A 26,551-nucleotide genomic window follows, 5' to 3' on the forward strand; every position below is an offset into this window, starting at 1 on the left:
GATGTCGGCCTGAAGATGACCCTGGCCTGAAGTATCTCCGGCCTGAAGATGGCCTCGCCCACGGATGCCTGTGGCTTGGAGACGACCATCGCCTGACGCTGGCCTGCACTGGAGATGTCCCTGCCAGGTCATGGCTCTTGCCTGCTCCTGTCCGTGCCTGCTGAGGCCCCCACATGATGTCCCGGCCAGATTAAACCCTAGCCAGGCTGACAGTAGGCCCAAGAGGAGCAATGAAAACTGCCTGGATGACTGCCCCAGGAGAGGAGAGCCCCCCGGTCTGGGCTGTTCTGGGGGCCACACAAACGCTGCCTACGTTGGTCACAGCCTCTGAGGATGGAGCTGGAAATGAGGAGGCTCCAGGAGCCCCCGAGGGTCCTCCAGAGAGGCAGCCTAGAGGCCGTTCTCTCCCCATCAGGGTTCTATCTAAGAGGGAAGGCCTTTCTCTCCCCATCAGGGTTCTATCTAAGAGGGAAGGCCTTTCTCTCCCCATCAGGGTTCTATCTAAGAGGGAAGGGAACTGGGATGGAGGGGCAGGGGGCGGGGTGGCTTGCAGGGGTGTGGCAAGGACTGGGCGGGGCTCTCCGGGCTGAGGGCATCTGGGGTTAGACGATCAGGATCTTCACTTCGTCGTGCTCGTCAGCCCGGTAGAAGAAGGGGATGCAGGGGTTGGTGCCCAGGCCTGGGCGCTCCTGGGGGTGCTGGATCTCCCGCAGCAGCCTCATGATCTGCTGCGCGGTAGGGTTCTGCGTGGACGAGCCCTCCCCAGCCTCTCCTTGCGCAGGCTCCACGGTGTCGGCGAGGCTCACCTCCCCAAGCCCTTGGAGAGAGAGGGGGCTCTGAGCAAGCTGCCCGCGCCTCTGCTCCGGCCTGCCCCCCGTGCCCAGGGCGCTCTCCTCACCAGCCTGCGGGTCAGCAGCGTCCTGCAGGGCTGGGGCCGCAGGAGCGGGATGGTCAGCGCGGTCCGGGGCGGCAGCCAGCACTCGGCCCTGCCACTCGCTGCGCTCGCCCACAAGCTGCAGCACCAGCTCCTGCAGCTCCAGGAGTTTGATCTGCAAGGAGAGGTGCTCAGCGCCCCTGCCCTGGGCCTCGGCCCCCGCCCCAAGAGGCAGGAGGGTCCAGGGCCCCCACCTTCATGTCCTCCTTGTCCTGGGCCAGCCGGCTGATGTACTCCTCCTTCTCCCGGTGCCGCTCCTTCAGCACTGCCCTCTGGTTCTGGTAGAGGGCAATGTACTCTCCTGCGCACAGACGGGGCGGCGGGCAGCGCTCAGAGGCGGGCCCACGCGACCCCATGCAGCTCCCCCTGCCAGGGCCCGCGCTCCCGGCTCACCGATGGTGTCCGTCTCTCCAGAGAGCTGGATGCAGCGGTGTTCTAGCTCCTCTACCCGCTCTCGGAGCTCCGCCTTCTCCGCCATCACCTCCAGAAAGCGGGTCTGGAGCCACAACCATGGGGTCAGGGCTCGGCGGTCACCGGCCCCAGCCCCCAGCCTTCCTGGCCCGTGGCGGGAGAGAACCCCTCACCTGCAGCTTCTCCATGGCCCCCTGGAGGGCCTGGTGAGTCTCCCCAGACACAGAGTCACCCCCAGTCCCAGCGGCTGAGGTCCCCTCGGGCTCCCCCTGCGATGGCACGGCAAGGACAGCCAGGCGCCGGCAGCGAGCCTTCTGCTCCCTCAGCTGCCCGCGGAGTCGGGCCCGCTCTTCCTCGGCTCGGGCGAGAGCCGACGTAAAGAACGTCACCTACGGGCAAGAGGTGAATGAGTTCGTGTGTGCAGGTGCACCTGCTGTTCCTGGGAGGAATGGTATCTCACCACTGGCTCCCAGGATAGGTGTGAGGTCAAGAGAAATCAAAGTGGGGGAGGGGGGAATCAAGATATAAGGAGGGGCCACAGAGGGAGGCAGGGAAAGGTGGGATGGAGAGGGCACAGGGCACAGCCTGGCTTACCACGGCCTCTCGGCTCTCCAGGTCTTCTGGGACGGGCACTTTGGCCTGGGGAGTTTCCTCCTCCTCCTCCTCCTCCTCCTCCTCCTCCCCATCTCCTGAGGGCACAGCCAGAGGGACCCCAGATGATCCGGTGAGGGAAGGAGGAAAGCTCAGGGCTCCCCTCTGCGCCCACCCTCCCTGGGGGGCCCAGGGCAGCCACTGCCCAGAGGAGAGGGCTCAGCCGTCCTCAGAGTCTCTCTCAATCCACGCTGTGCTGCCAAGCCCCCTCCCCCTCCCCCACAGCTGCGTCCTCCCCCGTGGGAGCCTCACTCACCCTCTCCAGGGAGGCCCAGGAGGCCCAGCTGAGCTTGCAGCTGCTGGTTTTGCTGGGCGGCAGCTTCCAGGCGCTCCTGGGGGCCAGGAAGAGTGAGAAGGCACACAGGTGCAAGGTCCTCCCCCGGGGCCCGCCCAGGCCCGCCAGCCCTCACCTGGGTCTCCTGCAGCTCCTGGCGAGCCACCTGGACCGCCACCTTGCCCTGCACCTCCTCGTGCTGCAGCCGGTCCATGAGCTGCGTCTGCAGCAGAATCTGCTTGTGCAGCGCCTCCTTCTCGGAGCTCAGCTGCTGGTAGGCAGCCGCGTGCTGCTGGTAGGCGGCCACGTACTGCTGCAGGTGGCCCAGGTACTGGTCGCGCTGCTGCTGCAGACTCTGAGCCTCCTGGCTCTTCAGCTCCACCTGCGGGGAGACCCAAGGGGGTGGGGGGAGCGTGAGGGCAGGCGGGGGTTGCTACCGATGACGCTGGTTGCAGGGGAGGCACGGCCCCGTGTCTCCTGCACCCCGCCTCACACTCATCCCCTTCTTCCCATCACTTTCACTTGAGGCCAACGCGAGAGGGAAGGCATCCTCTAGGGCACGCCCGTGCCTACTCCTTTACAAGCACAACCTCAGCTCCTCCTCAACACCTGGAGAGGGAAACGCTGAGTTCCCTGGTCAGGAACCTGAGGCTTAGCAAGGGGCAGCTTTGTGCAGTGACCAGTGGAGCTGGGTGACACGCCTCTCCCTGGGACAATGACGTCCAGCCCCGGGAGGAGCCCGGGGCTACCAGCTCTTAGAGCCGCAGGACAGTGGGGGTCACCTGTCACTCCAGCCTGGAGCGGCCCCCTCCTGGGCCTAGACCGCCCTCCCCAGAGACCTGTGCCCATGGCCCACCCCTCGCAGGCAGTGAGCGTTACCGTCTCCTTCAGCTCCCCCAGCCTCTCCTGCAGCTGGCCGAGCTTCTTGGCCAGCTCGTTCTTGACGTGCTGCTCGGCCTGCAGCGAGCTGGTGAGCTCCATGTTGTCATTGCTCTGCACAGACAGAAGCGATCCGCTGCCACCCAAAGCGGCTGCATCGGGACCCAGCACCAGGTGCCACCTCCCACAGTGCCGGGAGGGCTGAGACTCAGCCCTCCCCTCCAACAGACGCTGGAGCAGGGGCCTGGCTCCCAGGGCGCCTCCCTAGGCCCACACTGTCCCCTTTGACCAGGGGTGGGGGGTGGGAATGAGGCCCAGAGGGAAGTGTTTTGTGCCAGAGGCCTTGCCCAGGGAGGCCGAACGCACCAGTCGCACGAAGCCATCCTGCAGCTCGGCCAGCTGCTCCTTGAGCTCCCGGTTCTGCAGGAGCGCGCGGCTGATGGTCACGCGGTCGCTCTGCATGCTCTCCAGGATCTGCTTGCGCTCCTCGGCCTGGCTGCCCCACAGCTCCGCCTCCCGCTCCAGCTGCAGCAGCCGCTGCTCCTGCTGCTGGTTCAGGCGACTCAGGCCTGCGTTGTCCTGCACCTGGGCCTGCAGCTGCCCCGCCAGGCTCTCCAGCTCCTTCTGCAGCTGCTCAGCCTGCGCCTGCAGCTGCTGCTCCGCCGCCGACGGCCCCGCGGGGGGCGCTGCGGACTCCGGGGCGGGAGGCTCCGCTGAGGAAGGAAGCAGCCATCAGGGGCCGTGCACGGCGGGCAGTGGGTGCGCCACCCCTGTTGCGGATGAGGTCACCGAGCCTCAGAAGATGACGAGACTCGCCAGCCCCTGGCACAGCCCTGCTTCCCTCTGCCACAACACCCTCGCCGGGCGCCCGACCCCCGTCCTGCTCCCAGGCCACCTCCGCCCCTGCTCACCCCTCTGGCTCTTGAGCTCGGCCACGGTGGTCTCCAGCTCCTGCACCCGACTCAGGCCGTGCTCCTTCTCCTCCCTCAGCGTGCACAGCTGCCCCGAGACAGGGAAAAGAGCCGTGAGCGGGGGCCACCGCCTCCCTCTGCAACGACGCTGCCCCAAACCCAAACACAGACCAGCTCTGGTGCAGGCCACAGCAGGTGCCCGTGCTGCGCCCGTTTACAGACACCCAGAAAGACGAAGGGGCCTGTCCACGGGGCTGCCCACCTGCGCAGACATCTGCTGCATCTTCTCCTGCCACAGGGCACGCTCCTCCTCCAGGCCCTCTGCGTAGCGGTCCCTGTCCATCCGCAGGTGTGTCTGCGTCTCCAGCAGCTTCGAGAATGGACGCAGAAGTTTGGAGGAGGCATCGCGGATGCTCACCTGCTCCTGGCCGCCCGGGTTCTAGTCTCCTCCCAAGACCCCCTCCTCCTGCCAAGCCGCACCTGTTGCACGTGTTTCTCCAGCTGGGCCCGCTCCTCCATGGCCTGCTGAAGCTGCTGCCTACCGTCAGAGGCGCCAGACTCGCTAGAGAACTGAGTGGGGAGGACAAGGTGAGAAAGGAAGCCCTCAGGGCCAACGCAGGACTCAGGGTCACTGAAGAGGTCAAGTGTTGGCTGGGGCTCCCAGGCTAGCCTACCAAGGGCATGGATGACACGAGGGTTTGGGGGCGTGTGCGGTGCAGTGTGTGGGTGGCTACTTCGCATGCCCGCATGCCATAGCAGACAGCCTGCCTCCAGTCACGGCTACTGCACTTCCCACACAGCTTCCTGCTACTGTGCAACTGAGGAAGCAGCAGGGGACGGCCTCCAGGGCTCCCGACACCCACACAGGAGTCTGGATTGAGTTTCAAGCTCCCAGCTTCCGCCTGACCCCGCCCTGGCTCTTGCAGGCATCTGGGACATGAACTAGTGCATGGAAGATCTCCCTCCATCTCTGTCTGCCTGCCTTTGCCTTCCCAGTGGAAACCGAGACGCTCGAATACAAATGTTTGAAGAGCTGTGTCTGAGATTCTGATTGTGTAGGTCAGGCAGGGGCTCTGTGCAGAATTCTAGCCATTCCGGGAGGCTTCTGGGGCAGGACCAGAACAAGGGTTCAGAAGTCCCAGCTCTTGGCCGGGGCCTCCCTGACAGGCCTGGGCTGGCGCCCGCGGGCTGGGGCTGGGGCTGGGCTCCGGCACAGGCGCGTACTTGCTGCAGCAGCAGCTCGGACATCTCCAGCTTCTTCTGCAGCTCCTCCGTGCCCAGCTGCAGGGCCTTCTTCTCTGTCTCGAGGACGCGAAGCCTCTCCTGGAGCTCAGAGTTCTGCTGCTTCAGGTCCTCGTTGTTTCTGCTGCCGTGAGAGGTGGCAGCGAGGGCAGTGAGCCAACAGAGAGGACCACGCTGGTGACCAACCCACCTTCTTGCTGCACCTCCCAAGAACCTTGGCCTTGGAGGGGCCCCGACAACCAGCTCGCTCACGGGGCAGGCCAGAGAGGACCTGAGCTGCCTGAGGCCATCGCACGAGCCGGTGGCACAGCTGGCAGCAGAGCTTGGTGTGCACACGCCCCACCTGTACAGCCGCTTGCTCCTCATGCTCCCCGGCACCCCTCCCCTCTTCACCTGTGCTAAGTCCCCCAGACTCCTCCCCACTTCCCCTTCTTACTTGTTCTTGTATAACTCCAGTTTGAGAGCATCTCGCTCTTGGGTCAACTCCTTGTTGTGCTGCAAACACAGAAAAGCGCCGTCAGGACTGGGCAGGTCCATGGTGGAGCTGGGGCGCTGGTCACAGTGGCCACAGGCACACGCCTCAGCCACGCTTGCTCACCCTCGCTCTCCGGCAAGGCCTGCCAAGCCCAGGGCAGAAGAGGAAGGGAAGGAGCTCTGACTTCCCGCTGGCTAGCGGAGCCTCAGAGACAGCGGGCAGCACTGCTGTGGCCCTGCTGCTACAGCGTCACTCTGAACCCTTTCCCAGTGCTCCACTGCCCAGGCTCACGGCCCCGCTTGATTCTCACGGCTACCCCAGGAGGCAGTGACTGTCCCTCCTCTTTGTCGAGAGACACAAAACAGCAAAACGCAGTGCAGAGCTGCAGCGCTTGTCTGAGACCTGAGCATCCTGGTCGCATGCTCTGGGCCCGTTTTCCCCCAGGGATGAGGGCACAGACGCGGAGGGAAACCGAGTTTGTGTCTAAGCTTCTGTCACCTGCTGAAGGACGGTGCAGCATTCACACAGTCTACCCTCGCCACAGCAGAGGGGAAACGCCCCCAGCCCCATGTTCCCCTCCCTGGGGTTGAGGGCCCCTCTCCCATCCGACACGGCCCCTCACGGATGCTAACTCGCATGCTCTTCTGGGCCTTCCCAGCCCGAGCACCCCATCCCTGCTCCCAGCGCTTGGTCTCCAGTGCTCCCTGCACAGCCACCCCCACTCACCACCCAACTCGGTCCCAGGTTCTTTGGCACCAATGAAAGCCGCGTGAAATGGCCCGGACTGCATCTGGCCCACTCCGGGCTGCAGAAGGGACCTGTCCACTCACTCCCTGCTAGGAAACCAGGCTGCCAGTGGCTGGGCAGGCGGCCGGGCTCACCCTGTCCACCTGCTTCTGCTGCGTGGAGACGGCAGACAGCGTCCGCTCCAGCTCTCCGACGCGCTGGCGGGTCGTCTGCAGGCGATTAGCAAGGTCCTCAGACTCTCCTGGAAGCAGAGGGGTCGAGATGGAGCCCCGGGCCCCCAGAGGCCTGCCAGGTGCCTGGCTGGGGGGGGGGGGGCTCAGTCCCACCTGCTTTCTGCCTGGCTGCCTGCTGGGTGTGAGCCAGGGCCGACTGTAAATCCGCCTTCTCAGACACAAGAATCCCAATGGTTTGAATGTGAACCTTTAGGAGGAAGCCAAACACGGGCTCAGAGCCAGAGGAAGGACTGCTCTCCTGGGGCAGGCGAGGGTCACCACGGGTCACTCACCTGCAGTTGTTCTCTTAAAGCCCCCTGCTCCTTGGCCAACTTCTGCTGACATTCTTTCTTCTCCTGTAGGAAGAGAAAAGAATCTCCCTGACTGGGGCAGCACAGATGGCATGGCACAGGACACGGCCCCAGATGCCACCATGGTCCTGGACGGGCCCAGGGATGAGATCAGATCTCAGGGCCCTGCGGGGGCGGGGGGGTGCAGACCAGCAGCCATGCAGTGAGCAGACATAGAAATCACATTACTTTTTCCACTTGATCCAGAGTTTCTTGGTTCTGTTGTTTCTGTGGGGAGAGTCAAAGGGAGGAAGGTGACTTAGGATGTCCCCTCGACTCCACTCCCAGAGCAAGAGGGGGTGGGCAGGGGGCCAGGGCGGGATTGGCACGTTCTCAGGCCCTGTGGGCCAGGACCTGTCCTGACACTCCTAAGGAAAGAGCACGAGGGTCTTTGCTGGTTTGCGCTCACAGCTATGGAGCTCGTCTGAATCGGGAGTCTCCTCGGGGAACAGTAAGGTGAGGCTCCAGAAATGGACGTGAGAAAAGACGGGCCTTCCGCTAGGTTCGGATGTACAGGGCGCGCGTCGTTCCACAGCTCAGCACGTGCTGCACGGGGGCTGGGCTGCTCTTAACAGCAGGGATACAGCAGTGGAAAGCACAGCTAAGATCCCTTCTCCCTGAGGTTTATGTCCCAGGGAGCCTGGAAATCTTGGATTCTTAGAGCTAAGAGAGACCTTTGACAACCGCCATTTCCACCTCCTTGGGAAACTCAAGCCCAGCGAGGAGAGGCGCTTGTCCAAACTCAAACTCAAGTCAGGGCCGGAGTCAGGGCGGGAACAGCGGCTCGTGGCCAGCGCTGCCCCGAGAGGCCACCGTCCCAGGGCCAGTGTGGCCGGGATGCAAGCAGGGGTGTCTGGAGAAGAGGAGGCGGAGAGGGCAGCGACAGGAAGAGCCATGCTGCATGCTCCATGCTCTGGGGTCCCTCCAGCTGAGACCTGGGCCCCAGCTCCCACTCTCCCTCGGCCCCAGGGCCCCCAGCCCCTTTCTTCAGAGCTCTGTGGGGAAAGGGATCCCAGGGTGGGCAGCGTGGAATCAGGGGACCACACTGGACTCTTACCAATTCCTCTATGGTGTTACTGAGCTGTTTGTTTGTTAGATAGCTGGAGTCCAGGGCTACTGCCAGCTCTTGGTACCGGCTCTGAGGCGCATGCAGAGAGCAGGAGTTGCAGGAGGGTTGGGGGAGAGGTAGAGAGAGCAGTCATTAGGGCTGGGGGCACGGGCTGTCTCAGCTGGCAGTGGGGCACCCGGCCCCCGCTGGGAGAGGGCAGGGGGGCGGGCCTGCAGAGCCACTCACCTCCAGATCCTTCATGTTAGAAGCCGTGAGGCCCTCTCCATTGAGGTAGGATGTGGACTAGAAGAGACAAGAGCCCCCTGGAGATGCTGCGCCCTCCACCGCCAAGTCCCTGCCCTCAGACTGCCTCTCCTCCCCACCACCACTGCTCTGCCCAGCCTGGCCTCTTCCTCCCATAACCCTCTATGCCAGCTTCTCCTGGGTCTCATCGCCATCCCCTCCCTTCGCAAGTGCTGCTCTTCCTACGCTTCCTGTGCCCAGACAGAGTCACCGTTCTCAAGGCCACGTCCTGCACTGCATGGCTTCCACGAAGAAGCCGTCCCCCAGCGTGCCCAGCACTGCCCAGCCGTCAGTCTGTCCAGGATGCCCCGCTCTCAGCAACCCCAGCCTCCACGTCTGTCCCTTCCTCTCTGTCCTCCCTTTTGAGGCCAGTTCCTGGGTACCTCGGACACAAGACCATTGAGCTGCTGAGAAAGCTGACGCAGGCTCTCCGTGGATGACAAAGTCCTAGGGACAGACACAGAGGTCAGGGGTGCAGGGGCTTGATGCAAAAGAGGTCCTCAGGCCGTGGCTGCCCTCACTCCCACGGCTTCGGGACTGCTGCCCGCACAGGAAGACACTCACTTGGTCTCATCTATGAGGGCAGGGCCATGGTCAGCAGCATGGTTCTGAGGGAGAAGAGAGAGACAGTGACCACCTGATTCCCAGGAAGATCCCCCCAGGGGTGGCAGGAGCCCCGCTCCTCCCAGCAACCTGCACTGCCACAACCTCACGAGAAAGCCCCATCTTGGCCCCCAGCCCCGGGGCCCAGGAAGGGTGCCTGGCTCTGGGAACCAAGCGCCGGGAGGTGGGAGAAGAGCACGCACAGCAGGCGCAGGCCTCGGCGAAGGGAGACGGCGCGAGCACACGGGGAGCAGGCAGAGGACAGAGGCACAAACCTGAGTCGGCGCCGTGCTGGTTAGACTAGTGCCAGGGGACGCTACACCGCCAGGTAACACGGTGGCATCAGCAGAGGGTGCTGCAGGAGCCGCACAGTCGTTGGGCGCCTGTCACAGAACACAGCAGGGGATGAGGGGGCCGTGCAGGAGAGGAGGTGCCTCGCTGCCATGGACACAGGGTGCAGGGCAGGTGGGACAGATGTTGCACAGTCAGAGTGACAGTCACACATGCTGGGAACCACAGGGGTTGTGGGAATGGCTTGACCAGGCTTGGACATGTGGCATCTTGCCAGGTAGCCAAAGCTCAAAGGAAGGGGGGTACGACCTCCGTGGACACAAGCCCCGGTTCTCCCTGGGCCTCAGCAAAGGCTCTGCCCTCTGGCAGCCGCAGCAGGCAGAAGGAACAGGCACCGAAATCAGGGCGCATGGCTGTGTTCCCCCAGAAAGCAGTCTCTGCCACACAGGGACCCTAACTCTAGGCCCCTGCTGGGCGGAGGCCGCCGTGGTGACGGGGCCCCCTCCCCTCTCCTGCTCTCCGCCCTTTCTCCCTGCCCTCCGCTCTGCCTCACCCATCGCTGTGTTTCTCCGATTCGGGCCTTTCCAAGGAGAAATGTTGCCCAGGAAGCCTCTCCCTGCCTCCTGGAGATAAAATCAACCACAGCGCCTCATGGCGCACCTCTCAGCCCCAGGAACACCTGCTCTACCGAAAATGAGCAGGAAATCACAGGTGAGACGTCTGCCCTGTGACCTGGCACATGGAGGTCCTGGCGCCTCGTTCCCAGGAACACTGCTAGGGAACGACGCTGGGATCCAGTACTCGGAGCCACGCAGAAGCCTCCCCTCCTCCTCCCCCAGCGGGACCCCCTCCCTCGGCCAGCCCCATCCAGCTTCTCCCCAGGCTCAGGCCTAACTCTCAGTCCAAGCATCTGGCTCTGGAGACCACCTCACGTCCGCAGGCCAGACAGCCACACACAGCCAAGATGGCTGAACACGTGACACCAGCCCGGGGAGCTGAGTGGACGTGGGGGGTTGCTGCCTGCTCTCTGGACCCTTCAGCCCTGGCCGCTGAGAAGCCCAATCGGCTGCCTCCTTAGAGTCCAGGCTGCAAAGCCTACAGATGAGGGTGAGGCGTGCTGAGTCCGCAGCTTCACCGTGACCATGGCCTGGAACCCACTGCCCACAGTGATGTTGTCCTCAGAATCCACTGTTGCCTTGACTACATCTGTGAAACCATCTAGCAAGAGCAGCGGGCCAGGCCTGAGACCTTGGGGAGGCTGCACGCCCAGCTGTGGACTCAGGCTCCAGGCCCTTCAGCATCTCAGTTCTCACTGATCTCTAAGATTAGACACAGGAGCCATGGGGGAGTGGGAGAACACTTCTCTGAGCAGTTTCCTTCACTTGTTAGGTTTATTTTATTGGAAAGGCAGAGTGACAGAGAGAGAGCGGAACTCAGAGAGAATCTTCCATCTGCTGGTTCACTCCTCAAATGGGCACCACAGCCCAGACTGGGCCAGGCCAAGCCAAAGCCCAAGAGTCAGAAACACCAATCCGATCTCCCATGAGGTGGAGGGGCCCAAGCACTTGGGCCATCTTCTGCTGCTTCCTCAGGCACATTAGCAGGGAAGTGGGTCAGAAATGGGGCAGCTGGGACTCAAGCACTCACATGGCTGCCAGTGTCATAGGAGGTGGCTTAACCCACTGCCACAACACCAGCCCCTCTGAGCAATTCTAAATATAGGTACCGCGGCCAGTGCTAAACACAGGTAAAGCCACCGCCTGCAGCACCAGCATCCCATATGGGCACCAGTCCAAGTCTCGGCTGCTCCTCTTCTGATCCAGCTCTCTGCTATGGCCTGGGAAGGGAGCAGATGGCGGCCCAGGTCCTTGGGCCCCTGCACCCACCTGGGAGACCTGGAGGAAGCTCCAGGCTCCTGGCTTCAGATCAGCCTAGCTCCGGCATGTGCAGCCATTTGGAGAGTAGATGAGCGGATGGAAGACCTCTCTCTATCTCCCTCTCCCTCTCCCTCTCTCTCTGCTTCTCTGTAACTCTGCTTTTCCAATAAATAAATAAGTAAATAAAAATTGAATCTATGTACCGTGATTATTTTGTGCACAACCAAGTTCACAATTTTAAGTCTTGCGGTGGGAGCTTAGCCTAGTGGTCAGGATGCCAGATGAGAGGCCTAACCTCACTTCAGAGAGCCTGGGTCTGCTGCCAGCGCCCGCTCCTGACGCCACCTTCCAGCTCATGTGAACCCAGCGAGACCGGTGATGGCTCAAGTAACCGAGCCTCTATGAGCCACACACACAGCTGTCAGGACTTCTCCGTGCCTCTGCCCTGCCCACACTACGCCACTTGGTGTCTCCTCTGAGGCCAGAGTGAGTCACGGCCCCTGGCCGGACCTAACTGGGTGGGAGCAGCCCTGATGCTTGACCAGCCACCTGTCCCTTCCCCCAGGCCCATCTCCGGATCAGCCCTGCTACACTGGCTTGGCTGAAGGCCCTGGGGCAGTTAGACAGGACGTGCCAGCATCATCTGCAGGTTATGGCCTACCTAGCCCCATGTGCCTGGGCCCTGCCCCTCCCCCACCCCCAGGCTCCCTGCAGGCCTGCAGGCGTTCTATGACCTCACGATGCGGCCTGTGACCTCATGGTCCCTCTGCCTCCCCACTCTTCATGTGGGGGTGAATGGTACCAGCTTTAGTCTTCACATGGCCTCAAACGCCACCTCCTCCAGCCACGAGTCCATTCAGAACCCACCTCCCCCACCTGGCCACGCAGCTGGCCCACTGCCGCCTTCCCCTGCCCCTCTCAGAGGACTGTCACCCCCCCGGCGCCTCCTGTCCTGCTCCACTTCTACCACTGTGCAGCCAATGCCTTTGCCATCCGCGGGCCCAGTGATTCCGGTTAAGCATCCCATCTGGTTTGTCATAGAGACGAGGGGCAGAGCGTCCTGGCACTGGTCTGTCTGGGTAGCCTCCCGTCCTTGCCCGTGAGTTCCTCTGAAAGCTAACCTCCATCCTTGCCATTAGAAAGCCAACTCATTTTCTCTTGAGTCTACCTTCTCTACTCTCAAACCAAAAGGGATTCATCAATTTGAAAACTCCCTAACTTCCAGCTGGTCTACCTGCCCAGAGGCAAGACGAAACAGCGTTTATATTTTTTCAAATCTCTCCTAGTCTGACCGCACTGGGCATTCAAAAGCCCAAAACCCCACAGACCTGCTCTGGAAGTTATTCCTAAATTACCAAATCTTTGAGGTGTGCCTTACCCTCCCCAAGATGACAAAAGACATGAGGGAAGGGGAAAAGTCAATGAGCCAAGCAGGGGAGGAAGCAGACAGAAGCAGCCGAGGGTTAATGGCAGCAACATAAAACAGGCCAGAGACAGAGGCTCCCCCAAACGAGACAAGCCTCGGGGACATGCACAGCTGGGAGACAGCAAGCCAGAGAGGGGGCCTCGGCACTGCCTCACCTTCCACTTGTCCAATGGGGGCAGCGCTACCCCATTGGAACGGTTAAGGTCGGACACCAGCACCTTCAGAATGTCCTGAATCTAGAGGTGGCGAAGAGGGAGAAACAAGGGCAGGGAAGAAACAGAGACGTGGCTCAGAGAGAGGCCAGGACGCGGGGAGAGCGCGGGCTCAGGAAACGGAGGCCGAGGAAGAGCAGAGATCCAGACCGCGGTCCCCAGCTCCCCATCCTCTCACTGGCCACTTGCTGCCTACCAGACAGAGGGAACAGTCCCCAGACCCCAGAGTCACAGGAAGTGCTGTCGTGGACCAGCACGGCTCTCAGACCCTGCCCAGACACACCCCCCACTCTCCGTGTGCAAAGCCAGACTTCCGCCTGAGCCTTCACTGGAACACGGAGGCTACAGCTCACAATCAGGAGACGCTGTTCCAATGCAACCAAGCTGAAGCCCAGGGCAGGATGGGACTTTTCTCAGGTCACCCAGAGCCACGGCCTCAGCCCAGTGCCTGGGGCTGCCGAAGGGACAGCCCGATGGCCGGGCCTGCTCTCACTGGCCTGGCTTTTCCTCGAGGCCAGGGATGAGGAAGTAGCAAACACCAGCGACGAGGAGTGGTTACAGGACCCTGTGCTCTGGATGAAGACGAAAACAGCAAAACTCAAACATCAGCCCACTCCACGTGACAGATGTGCAAAGAGAGCCCCAGAGAGCTTCAACGATTTGCCTTACGTCACACCCCAGAGAGGGAAAGGGAGCACTCAACCCAGAATTCTTACCCAGCGTCTACACTGCCTTCCGCCACCTTCCATCGTCCTCTTCACACCCAACCCCCACCCCACTGCCCCTCAGCCCTCACCCCCGGGGCCTGGCCGGCCACCACTCACATCCTCGGTGGGGTGACAGCCCCCAGCAGGGGCTGTCTCGGGGCTGCTGCCATTTTTCAGTTTCTTCTTCTTCCTTCCTGCTGCGGGACCACCAGGGCTGTTCTTCTGCTGATACTCTCTGAGCTGTGGGAGGAGCAGCAGTGGATTCTCTGGAATGCCCTACGCCCCGCGGTCACCTCCCACTGCACAGTGTCCCCAGACACGCTCACGTCCACCACAGACTTCATGCCACCACAACCCTGCAGGGGCCGGAACCATCAGTCTATGTCTGAGGACCTGACAACGTGCTCTCATAGAAGGGAATGATGGATTTAAAATCAGCTTCTAACGCTCACGTCTGGGGTTCTGCCAGGCCAGCAGCTGCCGTGGGCAAAACCAGAGGTAGAGGGAGAAGACTAGACATCATGTCGTCAGCAATTGTACTTGTGTGGTTTGGCAACAAGACATTGGTCCTCTCTTCCACATCAGAACCTCACAGCACTTCCAGGGTCACCCGAGGAACCCTGGAGACCGAGGAGAGGGCAGAACCAGGCAGGATCCCAGCCCAGGGCCCATTAGGACCTCAGCCAGGTTCCGACCCAAGCTCCAGGGCGGCCTCACCACGCTGCTCCCCCAGCTTCAATAACGCCCTTGGGGGGGGGGGTCAGGCCATAAAGTTTGGCCTCCCAAGATCTGGCCCACAGACGGTCACGCAGCGGTCACTCCAGAGAGCCTGACTGGGGGCATCTGCTCCCAGGACCAGGGAACTTGACCTGAGCCTGAGAACCCGCACACCCCCAAAACGTCTCTGGAGAGCAGAAACCTGGGGGAAACCAATCCAGTTTTCCCGCGGTCACCCAGAAACACTGCCCACACTCCAGCTCTCCGCGAATGGACACAGCTCACACGGTCAGTGTCCCAGCTAGGAAGGGGTCCCCAAGTCCTAGTCCCCTTGCGGGAGGAAGCAGAGAGGGGGTGAGGCCTCTTAGGGACGTGGCCCGGAGATCAAAGCCCGAGCCGGGGTAATGACAGTCCCGAGGGCGACTTGGCCTCACTGCATTCCACTCTGCCCTGCTCACGCCCGAGTCGCCGCTCCGCGCAGGGGGAGGGGGCGCGGGGCTGGGTCCCGAGTCCCTGGAGACCGCAGCCCACGGACCCCGAGGAGGTCCGGCTTCGGGAGGCCGGAGGCCAGGTCTGAGGCTGGGCCGAGGGGCCCCGGGAGCCAATGGCCCGAAGCCCCCCGGGGGCCACGAGCGCGGGCGGGGGCTGGGCCTGAGGGGCGGGGCTGGCCGAGAGACTCGGGTGGGCAAAGCCAGGGGGCGCCGAGGGGCTCGACCCGTGCTGTCCAGAGCGGCCCAGACCCCGGCCACCGACCGGCCGGCCGTCAGGGGGCAGTGGGCTGGGCCGGGGGGCGACCCCGAGCGGTTTACCTTTTTCTTGGCCGCAGCCAATTTGCTCTGTCGGGTTTCCTCCGACATCGCGGGGCGGGGAGGGGGCGGGGGCAGGGGGGGCCACATCACCGCGATCCCGGCAGCCAATGCGAACTGCTTCCGGCAGCTACCGCGCAGCTGTGTGACTGAGCCAGAAGAGGCCGGGTCAGGGCAGAGCGAGGAGGCTGGGTGGGCGTGGCCTCCACGCTTCAAGCCCATTGGCCAATGAGAAGGACGGAATAAAGAGGGGCGCGGTCAGGTCTCTGCCAGTACCGCCGAGGCGTCAAAATGGGAGCTGCGCGCGCAGCTCCGGCACCGCCCACTCTGGGGGCGGGGCGGATTTCCGTTGGGTGCGCGCGCAGCTTTCTGGGAGCGCTGTCATGGCGTCCCTCACGGAATTCTAGTTGGTCGGCGGACCCCGGAGGCCGCTCCCCGGCCCGCGCCCTGGACCCCCTTTCGCCACAGGCGCCCCCGCACCGGGGCCCTCGGACCCCAGGGCTCAGGAGGTGGGCGCGGAGCGCAGAGCGGGGACATTGCAGCAGGCACAGTCCCTGACTCCTCCCCGAGGTGCCCAGGCCTCGTCGAGTCAGAAAGCACCTCAGGGCCTCCTTTCGCGTCCTCCAGACCCTGCCCTCTCACGCCCAGCCCTTCCTCGGGCCCACGCTGATCCCGAAAGCGCGTCTGTGCCCACCCAGCCGAGCCATCGGGCGCTCCAGGTCGCGGTGCCCCGCCCGCCCCACGGCCCCTTCCCTCAGAGCAGCTCCGGGCTCAGCCTCTCCCACGCTTCCCTCCAGGACTGCAGCAGGACCCAGCCGCCGCTGCCGCGGGGCCTTCCGGTCGCCGGTGAGTAGCCCGCGCCCCCGACCCGTGCCTGTGCCCCCCGACCCGTGCCAGCGCCCCCCGACCCGTGCCTGTGCCCCCGACCCGTGGGGGTGCCAGCGCCCCCCGACCCGTGCCTGTGCCCCCGACCCGTGGGGGTGCCAGCGCCCCCCGACCCGTGTCTGCGCCCCCGACCCGTGGGGGTGCCCCCGACCCGTGCCTGTGCCCCCCGACCCGTGTCTGCGCCCCCGACCCGTGGGGGTGCCCCCGACCCGTGCCTGTGCCCTGACCCCGTGGGGGTGCCCACGCCCCCGACCCGTGCCTGTGCCCCCGACCCGTGCCTGTGCCCCCGACCCGTGAGGATGGTTGCAGACCCCAAATCGTGAGGGTTCCTGAGCCCCCCGACCCCTTGAGTGTGTCAGCCCCCTCCACTCCATGACTATTTCTGAGCCACCCAACCGGGGGCGGATGTCTGCGTGGCCCCCCACCAACGGTCTGTCACGGCTGCCCCCAGCCTCCTCCGCCCAACCGCAGCCCATAGGTGGGCCTTCTTTAGTCTTCCTGCCGAAACAAAACTCCGGGAGGTTCCCAGCCCCTCAGGTCTCCCTCCTGCCCTGTGGCCTCCAGGGAGGGGCCATCTGTATCCAGCCCCCCCTCCTGCTTGCGCCCCCCAGCCCCCCTTTCCTCTCCCACCCTCCCTTTCCTAAGGTGGCCACAGCTCCAGGGGGAGGCGCACCCCTCCTTTAGGTGCTGACAGTGTCTCCTCTGGCGGCACCCCAAACTCAAGTCTCCCCTTTCTCACACCTCCCCCCCCCCCCCCAGGCTCCATGAGATCAGGAAAGATTTGAGAAAACAGCTGCTCCAAGCAGGTGTGTGTCGGGCTGCCCCAGCCCTGCGGGAGCCACAGGCTAAAGAGGATAAACAGGCAAAAAAAGAAAAACCCAGAAGTGTAGGCGCTGTGTTCTGTGAGGAGGAGGGGGGGACCCCGGGCTTAGGTGGCCTCAGGTGTAGTAGGGTGATAGGTGAGGCCCAGGGAGCCCAGGTGACCTGGGAAGCCACAGTTGGCCAAAAGCCTGGGAGTGAGTGTGTCTCTTCCTGAACGGCTCCGGTGGCCACGGTCCCTAGGCGTGCTGTGGTGTCTGAGTCTGTGTGTCATGCCTTTCTTGTCCCTGTTGACTCATTTCCTCCCTTCACACTCACGCTCACGCTCACACTTCGTAGTCCAACATTGTGGCACAGGGGTAAGCCCCCGCCTGGGACGCCAGCATCCCTTGTTAGAGTCCCGGCTGCTCCATTCTGATCCCGGTCCCTGCTCACGAGCCTGGGAAAGCAACAGAGGACAACCCAAGTGCTTGGGCCCCTGTACCGGGAAGAAGCTCCTGGCTTCTAGTCCCTGCAGGCTTGAGGTGAGACCCTGCAGATGGAAGATCCCTCTGTGTCTCTTCCTCTCTCCGTAACTCTCTTTGAAAGGCCTAGTTACAGAGAGGGGGAGACTGGCAGAGGAAAAAAGTGTGCTTCACTGACCCTTCCCCCATCCCAAACCCCAGTTTGTACACATCATCTTTTGAGATGTGTCTACTTTTTTTTTTTTTTTAAGATTTATTTATTTTGGCCAGCGCTGCGGCTCACTAGGCTAATCCTCCGCCTGGGCCATCCTCTGCTGCACTCCGGGCCATAGCAGAGAGCTGGCCTGGAAGAGGGGCAACCGGGACAGAACTGGCGCCCCAACCGGGACTAGAACCCTAGAACCCGGTGTGCCAGTGCCGCAGGCGGAGGATTAGCCTGCGGAGCCGCGGTGCCGGCCTCCAGCGCCCTCCTAATGCACCTGGAAAAGCAGCAGCAGATGGCCCAAGCGCTTGGGCCTGCACTCACATGGGAGACCCTGAGGAAGCTCCTGGCTCCTGGATTCAGCCTGGCCCAGCCCTGGTCATTGGGACCATCTGGGGAGTGAACCAACAGATGGAAGACCTCTCTGTCTCTCTCTCTAACTCTGCCTCTCAAATAAATTTATAAAAAGATTCTGATATTCCACATGTCAGGTGGTAAGAAATTCCCTGAAACATAAGGGTAAAAGGATAGTGAATGTATGGAGGCACTAACGTTTTAGACGAAGCGGTTGGGGGGCCTTCCATGCCAGCTGACAGGAGAGATTTAGTGGAGATGTATGTCTAGGGAAAGGGGCTAGTTGCTGGGGTTTCCCTTTGGGGCTCGGCCTGATGTCTCCCATTGCTGCAGCCCTGAGCCTGTGCCAGTGCCCAGCTGATACTGTTCACTTGATCTTGATTGAGTGACTGTTCCGTGCCACTGACCTAGGAACACAAACCATGCCTTCCTTGGCTGCCACTGTTTGGGGTTTGGTTTTGTTTTGTTTTGTTTTTGGGACAGGCAGAGTTAGTGAGAAAGAGATAGAGAGAAAGGTCTTCCTTTTCCGTTGGTTCACCCCCCAAATGGCCACTATGGCCAACATGCTGTGCCAATCCGAAGCCAGGAGCCAGGTGCTTCCTCCTGGTCTCCCATGCGGGTGCAGGACCCAAGCACTTGGGCCATCCTCCACTGCCTTCCCAGGCCACAGCAGAGAGCTGGACTGGAAGGGGAGCAACTGGGACTAGAAACCAGGGTTCCGGTGCCACAGGCGGAGGATTAGCCAAGTGAGCTGTGCCGCCGGCCTGTTTTGTTTTGTTTTAATATTTATTTGAAAGGCAGTTACAGAGAAAGGAGAGACACAGAGAGGTCTTCCATCTGCCGATTCTTTCTCCAAATGGCCGGAGCTGAGTCAGGAGTTTCTTCTAGGTCCCCATGCAGTGCAGGAGCCCAAGGACTTGGTCCATCTTCGGCTGCTTTCCCAGGTCATAACAGAGAGCTGGATTGAAAGTGGAGCAGCCGGGACATGAACTGCTGCCCGTATGGGATGCTGGCACTGCAGGTGGTGGTTTTACCTGCTATGCTACAGCGCCGACCCCATGTTTTTTGTTGTTGTTGTTGTTGTTTTTACGATTTATTTATTTACTTTGAAAGAGTTACGGAGATACAGAGAGAGAGATCTTCCATCCACTGGTTCACTACCCAGATGGCCACAATGGCCAACACTGTGCCAGACTGAAGCCAGGAGCTTCATCAATGTCTTCTACATGGTTGACAAACGCCCAAGCACTTGGGCCATCTTCTACTGCTTTTCCCAGGCCGTCAGCAGGGAGCTGGATTGGAAGTAAAGCAGCCAGGACATGAACCTGCTCCCATATAGGATGCTGATGTCGCAGGTGGAAGCTTTACCCGCTGTGCCACAGTGCCGGCTGCCTTTAACTTCTTCTGTCCCAGGTAGACAGATCATTGCACGTGTACTTCCGGAAGCCTGGCTGTGCGCCTGACATTGGCCTTCACAGCAGAGAGGCAGAGAGGACAGAAATGAACTGCAGCCCCAGGGGAGAGGCTCTTGTTACCCTAGGGGATTATAAACCCAGCGATATTGCAGACATGGGGGAAAACCCAAGGAGGACGCCTGGAGTGGATTTTCTGGAGTCAGCTTGGGACCAGGATGGCCCATTAGTTAGCATTATGTTTGGCTGAGAGCAAAAGAGAACCCCAAATAACAATGGTGTAAACAGTCGTCGGGGACCAGGCTTCCATCTTGTTCCAACACATGTTCAACATGTGGCTCCCACCTCATGATCCGAGATGGCTGCTCATCTCCAACATTACATCTGCATTCCAGCCAGCAGGAAGGCCCGGGAAAGAGAAGCCCTCTCCCAGAAGGGGGTTCCCAGATGTTGCAACTTGAGTTCCACTTTCCAGAACTTAGTCACAGGGCCACACTGCGTTCCAAGGGAAGCTGGGAAGTGTAGTAGTGTTCTAGGGCTTAGGGGATCTCTCCAAGCAGAAGTGGGGAGTAACCACCCGGCATCACGTAGGCTCTGTGTGGTGGGTAGCTGATCAGTTCAGCTGATGACTCTTTGTGCCGCTCAGCGACCGACCTCTACGACTGGCCAGGCTGAGGGGACCCGGGAGGAGTCTCTGCACCTTGACATTCAGAACCTGAAGGAGAGGAGGGACATGCTGGACAAGGAGATCTCCCAGTTACTGTCTGAGTAAGTCTTGCTGGCTCCTGCGCCCGGTGGAGGGAGCTTTCAGCTAGCGGCAGTAGCCAACACCCAGCCCAGGAACAGCACTGTGCTGTGGGCTTCAGGGTATTTCTGCAGCCTCTTGCCTAGGGAGGGGCCTGGGCTGAGCGGGGCCTGGAGCCAGGACTGGAAAGCAGTGGGGACTGGAGGCTGTCGCTCTCCCCGTCTCTCTGGAGCCACGCCCCCTGCCTCTGCTCTGCCCGCATGCAGACTTGCATTCTCGTCCTGCCGCTGAAGTTCTCTGTGTGCGGAGCTGGCTCCCGATGTCCTCACCCCAGCCACACGGCAGAGGCCCGGCAGCCTGTAGGAGCCTGCGGCTGCTTGGATCACGTGCTCATCATAGGAGTGTCTCCCCTGTGCCCGGGGATTCCTCCCTAAGGGAGGCGCATTTGGCAGGAGTGAGGGGCTGGGCCGATCCCCTGCCCTGCTCTGGGCGTCGTGAGGGTAGGGTCCACCACATCCCCGGTGCCTCACACCCAGCAACCCCTTTGAGAACATCCTGAGGCAGATTCCTCATTACTGTCGGAGCGGGGTCCTCCTCAGCTCTCTCAACAGCCTTCTCCTCCGTCCCTCCCCAGAGGCTACAGTGTGGACGAACTGGAGGACCACGTCACCCAGCTCCACGAGTACAACGACATCAAGGACGTGGCGCAGATGCTGCTGGGCAAGCTGGGTGAGCAGCGGAGTCCCGAGGAGCCCCGGGACTCGAGGGCGTCTTGTCTGGGGGGCGGGGCGTGGGCTCTGCTCCTGAGCCTCCTAGCTCGCCACCTTGCCACCCTTCTCGGCTGCCCCATTCCTGGGATTCCCAGCCCCTCTTCTGTCAGCTTCTGCTCTCCCTGGCCAGCAGCAAAGCAGCAGGACGGCTCTTACCCGAGTTCCTGGTCTTTTCCTCAAGTGAAGAGCCTGCTTTGGAGCTGCAGGCAGGGTTGAGCAGGGCTCGGCCGCCGGCTAGGCCAAGGCCAAGGGTCTCTGGGCTCCCAGGGCCTGCTTGGACTGATAGAGACGCTGTCTGTGCCTCAAGTGGCTGCCTTGCTAAAGAGGCAGAAAGGGTGACCCTTTGTGGGCTAAAGGAGAATTGTCTTCTTCCTTGAACAAAGTCTTGCTGTCCCGAGGGCTTTAGCCAAGGCTGAGACACCTGTATGTCCAGGCCAGCTGGGACAGCCACCTTGACGCCGAGACTGGCCTGGGGCTGAGGAAACCCGCACTGGTCCCTCTCCGGCCTCTCCAGCTCCCTCTGCCCGCTGGGGTCGGCGGCACTGTGCTATCCTGCAGCCCGTGCCCACCCAGCTGCAGCCCAGCTCCGAGTGCTGCTTCCATGGCACAGGGAGGCCTGCCTTTCTCCGAGTCTCACTGGAGGATGGGTCCCGGAGTGAGGAAGGAAACACAGATGGAGGAAGAGGAAAACCAAGGCCCACGGAGAAAGGGGAGGAGGTCGCCTAGTGGTTAAGAGCATAAGCTCTCGGTAGGTGGAACCCAGCCTGAGACCTGTCACTTCTGGGCCACGTGACCTGGAGCCCGTGGCCTCTCCCTGAGCACCTGTGCTGTGCCAGACCCTCTCCAGGATGCTGGGGACACTGGTGAGTCAGACGCTGGACAGTCTGTGTTCACACGTGGCTTCGTCTCGTGTTGGGCTGGGAAGGCTGAAGGTTAAGTTGGGGGTACAGCCAGTTCGTTATAAAACGTGGCAGGTGTTAGGAAGGAAGCGAAGGGCAGCAGTGGCGAGAAAGCAGAGGTAAAACAAGGTGGCCCGTGGGGGCCAGATAAGGCGGTCGGAGGGTCCCTGAGGAGCACTCTTCCCGGCGGGAAAGGGACGAGTCTCGGAGTAAGAGTTGAGGAGCCGCGCCGTGAGGGCTGCAGACTCGGGGCCGGCAGAGGCAGGTTTAGGGCAGGCGCGGGAGATGACTGATTTTAAAGCGACGCCTGTAGCCACTGTGTGCGGAGAAGCCTTCCCGGGGAACTCGGCTGCGCCCTGCAGCCTGTGTAGGGGGAGGTTTGGCTTAGTGGTTAAGACTCTGGTGTCTCCCAGTGAGGCACCCGGTTCCATACCCGGTTCCAGTTCCCGACTCCAGCTTCCTGCTAGTACAGCCCCCTGGAGGCAGCAGTGATGGCTCACCTGCACGGGACACCGGAATGGAGCTGTCTCGAGTCCCCGGCTCCTGCCTTTGGTCCAGCACAGCCTGGGCTCACTGTGGACGTTTGGGGAGTGAGCCAGAGGATCAGAGCGCTCTCTGCCTCTCAGATAAATAAAGCCTAAAAATAAATCAATGGGTGAGGGTTCAGCGAGCTCTCCCAGGCAGGTCAGGTGTTGAAGACAGTAGCTGGAACCTGGTAGAGCTCAGGGGCAAGTGATTAGTGTGGGGTGCCCAAACCGGAACCAGAGGGGAGAGGCCTTGGCCGCCGAGGGGCTCTGGCGTGAGCCAGGGCTGAGTCTCGGGACGGTTAGGGCAGTGCTGCTGGCCCAGGGCTCTGGCCTGTCCCTTCCACTGCCCCTCACTGCTCGGTCACCCTTCCTTCCTTGCAGCTGTGATCCGAGGTGTCACCACCAAAGAGTTGTATCCGGAATTCGGGCTGGACGTGAATGACTGAGCAGAGGCTCACAGCCCCTGTCCCCGCCCCCAGGGACATGCATGTGGACGTGAGCAGTGAGAGCCCAACCAGTGCACCCACAAGGTCTCCACTGAGAAGATGCCGGAGACCTCTCCTAAAGAGCCCAGGCTGAGGCCGGAGGGAACTTTGAGAAGAGGGTGCGGGGAGGAAGGGGTGTTCCCAACCCTGAGGTTCCCGGGGTGCCCCAGGACACGTGTGCCCGGATGTGTATGTTCTGTCTGTCAGTAAACATGAGCAAGTTCCTTGGGAACCTGCACCGACTCCTTCTCTGATGGTCTCCAGGTGAGTGGGGAGAGCAGGCTCAGTGTGCAGTGCCCCAGCTCTGCTGATTCGTGTCGGGGTTATGTGCGTGTGCCCGTGTCAGGGTTATGTGCGTGTGCCCGTGTCGCTCATGAGGAAGTGGAGGTTCAGCTGGGCAGTGAGGTGCCTGAGGCCACACAGCCGGTGCATGGCGTCTGGGAAGCTTACGTTTGCAGGCTGGCAGGAAGCAGATAAGAACAGAGTGAGCAGTGCGACATTCGCTAGATGCTGGTTCCGGCAGAGCATGAGTGCTCCCTTCTTAACACAACTTTCATTATTTCCGTCTACTTTTTGGCCAACTTGATTACATACAAAATTCCTTTCTCAAGACTGATCTTTCATAAGCTGTTTGCAGCTTCCTCAGCCCCTTTCCTCGCTCTAGCCTTCTGTGGGTGCTTCAGCCTTCAGTTTTGTCCTGTGTTCCTTCTTCCCATTAGAGAACAGCCCACACATTCTACTCCAGGGCAAACAGATTTGTACCACGTGGACTTCTTTCTCATATGAAAAATAGTTTTTCACTAGGTGCCTAATCACTTTTCTTCCGACACTCATGTAAATGACCAAACCAAATCTGAGAAAACTAAGCTTATTTTGCAAACAAATTGGTTTTTATCTTCAATAAAACTGTACAGAGAAAGGTTATGTTTCTAAGGAAAACCTGTAATTTACCTGTTATTAGAGTGCAGTTCCATTCATGGTTTTTAAGTTCTTGCCTACGTATAGACCAGACTAAGTCCTGAGTGTTTTGTTTTTTTTTTTTAACATTTATTTATTTATTTGAAAGGCAGAGTTCCAGAGAGGCAGAGGCAGAGGGAGAGGTCTTCCATCCACTGGTTCACTCCCCAAATGGCCACAATGGCTGGACCTAGGCCAATCCGAAGCTGGGAGCCAGGAGCTTCTTCCAGGTCTCCCACGTGGGTGCAGGGGCCCAAGCACTTGGGCCATCTTCCACTGCCTTCCCAGGCCATAACAGAGAGCTGGATCAAAAGTGGAGCAGGGGCCGGTGCTGTGGCTCAGTGGGTTAACACCCTAGCCTGAAGCGCCGGCCTCCCATATGGACGCCAGTTCAAGACCTGACTGCTCCACTTCCCATCCAGCTCTCTGCTATAACCTGGAAAAGCAGTAGAAGATGGCCCAAAGCCCTGGGTCCCTGCACCCATGTGGGAGACTCAGAGGAAGCTCCTGGCTCCTGGCTTCAGATCGACACAGTTCTAGCCATTGCGGCCAATTGGGGAGTGAAACATTGGATGGAATTGGATGGAAGACCTCTCTCTCTCTCTCTTTCTGCCTCTTCTCTCTCTGTGTAACTCTGACTTTAAAATAAAATAAATAAATCTTTAAAGAATAAATAATTAAAAATTAAAACAAAAGAAGTGGAGCAGGGGCTGGTACTGTGGGGTAGTGGGTAAAGGCACCCCAAGGCGCTGACATCCCACATGTGCACCAGTTCAAGACCCAACTGCTCTACTTCCGATCCAGCTCTCTGCTATGGCCTGGGAAAGCAGTGGAAGATGGCCCAAGTCTTTGGGCCCCTGCACCGGCACGGGAGACCCGGGGGAATCTCCTGGCTCCTGGCTTCGAATTGGCGCAGCTCTGGCCATTGTGGCCATTTGGGGAATGAATAAGCAGATGGAAGACCTCGGCCTCTGCCTCTGCCTCTCCTTCTCCCTCTGTGTAACTCTGACTTTCAAGTAAATAAATAAATCTTTTTAAAAGGGAGGGGGGGGTCCAGCGCCATGGCTCACTTGGCTGATGCTTGGCCTGTGGCACCGGCACCCGGATTCTAGTCCCAGTTGGGGCACTGGATTCTGTCCCGGTTGCTCCTCTTCCTGTCCAGCTCTCTGCTGTGGCCCGGGAGTGCAGTGGAGGATGGCCCAAGTGCTTGGGCCCTGCACCCCATGGGAGACCAGGAGAAGCACCTGGCTCCTGCTATCGGATCAGTGCGGTGCGCCGGCCGCAGCGCGGCAGCCATTGGAGGGTGAACCAACGGCCAAGGAAGACCTTTCTGTCTCTCTCTCACTGTCCACTCTGCCTGTTAAAAAAAAAAAAAAAAAGCCCCATAGGCTAAGCTGAACAATTTGATGTAAGTTCTAATGGACGAGACTCATGCCTGATGTGTTCACCAAAATGCCTAAAAGCAGAGCCAGAGGCATTAGAACTGCAAACCAAGGTGAGAAATTGGTATCAGAACTGGATTCCCAACCATAGTGAGACTCAGCCCTCCTAATTCCTGCCCGTGCCTGCCCTTTGCACTTGGCAGGATAACAGAGTGAAACTGTCAGTAACCACTGTGGGTGTCGTGACAGAAACTGCCTTACGAAGTCCTTTAGGGGCCGGCGCTGAGGCATAGCAGGCTAAGCCTCTGCCTGCAGCGCCGGCATCCCATATGGGCACCAGTTCGAGTCCTGGCTGCTCCTCTTCCAGTCAAGCTCTCTGTTACGGCCTAGGAAAGCAGTGGAAGATGGCTCAAGTGCTGGGGCCCCTGCACCTGCATGGGAGACTCGGAAAAAGCTCGTGGCTCCTGGGTTCAGATCGGCACAGCACCAGGCATTGCAGCCATTTGGGGGTGAACCAGTGAATAAAAGACCTCTCTGTCGCTCCTTCTCTCTGTAACTCTACCTCTCAAACAAATTTTAGAAAGAAAACCTTTAGTCCAGCTAAGCAGGTATCTTTGGTACTACCTCCAGTGGGCCTTTTTGTTCAAATTGTACTACTGATCCCCACCCCCACCTTTTTTAAAGATTTATATATTTATTTGAAAGGCAGAATTACAGAGAAACAGGGAGAAATAGAGATCCTCTATCCATTGGTTCACTCCCATATGGCTGTAGCAGGCCAAAGCCAGGATCCAGGAGCTTAATCTGGGTCTCCCTCATTGGAGGCAGGAGCTGAAGCACTTGGGCCATCTTCTGCTTTTCCCAGGCCATCAAAAGGGATGCTGGATCAGAAGTGGAGCAACCAGGACTCCAGCCAGCACCCACATAGGATGCTGGTGTCGCAGGCCGCAGCTTTGTCCACTATGCCACAGTGCCAGGCCCTGGTCCCTTTTTCTAATTAAATATTAAATTAATTTTCATTACTATTTGAGAGGCAGAGAGTATGTGCTCCTCTCTACTGGTTCACTCCCCAGATGGCTACAGTGGCCAGGACTGGGCCGGGCTGAATCCCTGAATCCAGTCCACATCTCCCACGTGGGTGGCAGGGCTCCAAGCTTGAGCTGTCACCTGCTGCCTCCCAGGCTCTGCATGAGCAGGAAGCTGGAGTCGGGAGCAGAGCTGGGACTTGAATCCAGGGCTGTGATGTGAGATGCAGGCGTCTTAACTGGGATGCTAACCGCTAGGCCAAATGCATATCCTGGAGTCCCTTTTTGTAAAACTTTCTTAATGCAACCTAGTCATGGGCTACGACATGATAAAATTTCTCTCCGTTATCTACTGGTTCAATAGAAAATGGCCATGCCATTGCTAATACTGCGTGTGATTTCCTTGGGCAATTGAGACTCAGCTGTGTAAAACGAGGGACAAGGTTCAGTGGCTGGACCAGATCTCGCCTGATTCTCCATGCTCATTTGATTTATCCGGTTGGTTGCTTTTAGGCCTAGATTCATGGCCCAAAACTAAATGCAAAGTGC

The 26,551-nt window shown here is 60.3% G+C and overlaps 2 protein-coding genes across 8 annotated transcripts; one reads left to right on the forward strand and one right to left on the reverse strand.

Annotated features, from left to right (window-relative positions):
- Positions 1-467: 467 nt before the first annotated feature.
- Positions 468-15,242, reverse strand: LOC100352725 (golgin subfamily A member 2). 7 transcript variants are annotated; one of them, XM_008251006.4, is made up of 27 exons: positions 15,080-15,242; positions 13,671-13,793; positions 12,790-12,870; positions 9,316-9,423; positions 9,002-9,045; positions 8,821-8,884; positions 8,381-8,437; positions 8,144-8,224; positions 7,276-7,314; positions 7,030-7,092; positions 6,851-6,944; positions 6,659-6,765; positions 5,739-5,797; positions 5,285-5,426; positions 4,541-4,630; positions 4,323-4,430; positions 4,061-4,148; positions 3,516-3,862; positions 3,150-3,263; positions 2,407-2,652; positions 2,253-2,328; positions 1,940-2,034; positions 1,519-1,734; positions 1,328-1,430; positions 1,129-1,235; positions 899-1,049; positions 468-817 (listed from the first exon to the last, which is right to left on the reverse strand). In XM_008251006.4, exons 1-27 carry the CDS (start codon positions 15,164-15,166, stop codon positions 603-605), a joined length of 3,105 nt encoding a protein of 1,034 aa, XP_008249228.4. In that variant the 5' UTR covers positions 15,167-15,242; the 3' UTR covers positions 468-602. The 7 variants fall into 7 exon arrangements, with proteins under 7 accessions (XP_008249228.4, XP_008249229.4, XP_008249231.4 ...); XM_008251007.4 differs by lacking the exon at positions 12,790-12,870; XM_008251009.4 differs by lacking the exon at positions 9,316-9,423.
- Positions 15,243-15,352: 110 nt separating this feature from the next.
- SWI5 (SWI5 homologous recombination repair protein) lies at positions 15,353-22,870 on the forward strand. Its single transcript, XM_070057451.1, has 5 exons — positions 15,353-15,585; positions 15,874-15,922; positions 19,859-19,980; positions 20,592-20,686; positions 22,535-22,870. The coding sequence occupies exons 1-5, from the start codon at positions 15,368-15,370 to the stop codon at positions 22,597-22,599; spliced, it is 549 nt and encodes a 182-aa protein (XP_069913552.1). The 5' UTR covers positions 15,353-15,367; the 3' UTR covers positions 22,600-22,870.
- Positions 22,871-26,551: the final 3,681 nt, after the last annotated feature.

This window comes from Oryctolagus cuniculus, chromosome 1 (assembly GCF_964237555.1).
Source record: "Oryctolagus cuniculus chromosome 1, mOryCun1.1, whole genome shotgun sequence".
In the NCBI taxonomy this organism is placed as follows: domain Eukaryota; kingdom Metazoa; phylum Chordata; class Mammalia; order Lagomorpha; family Leporidae; genus Oryctolagus; species Oryctolagus cuniculus.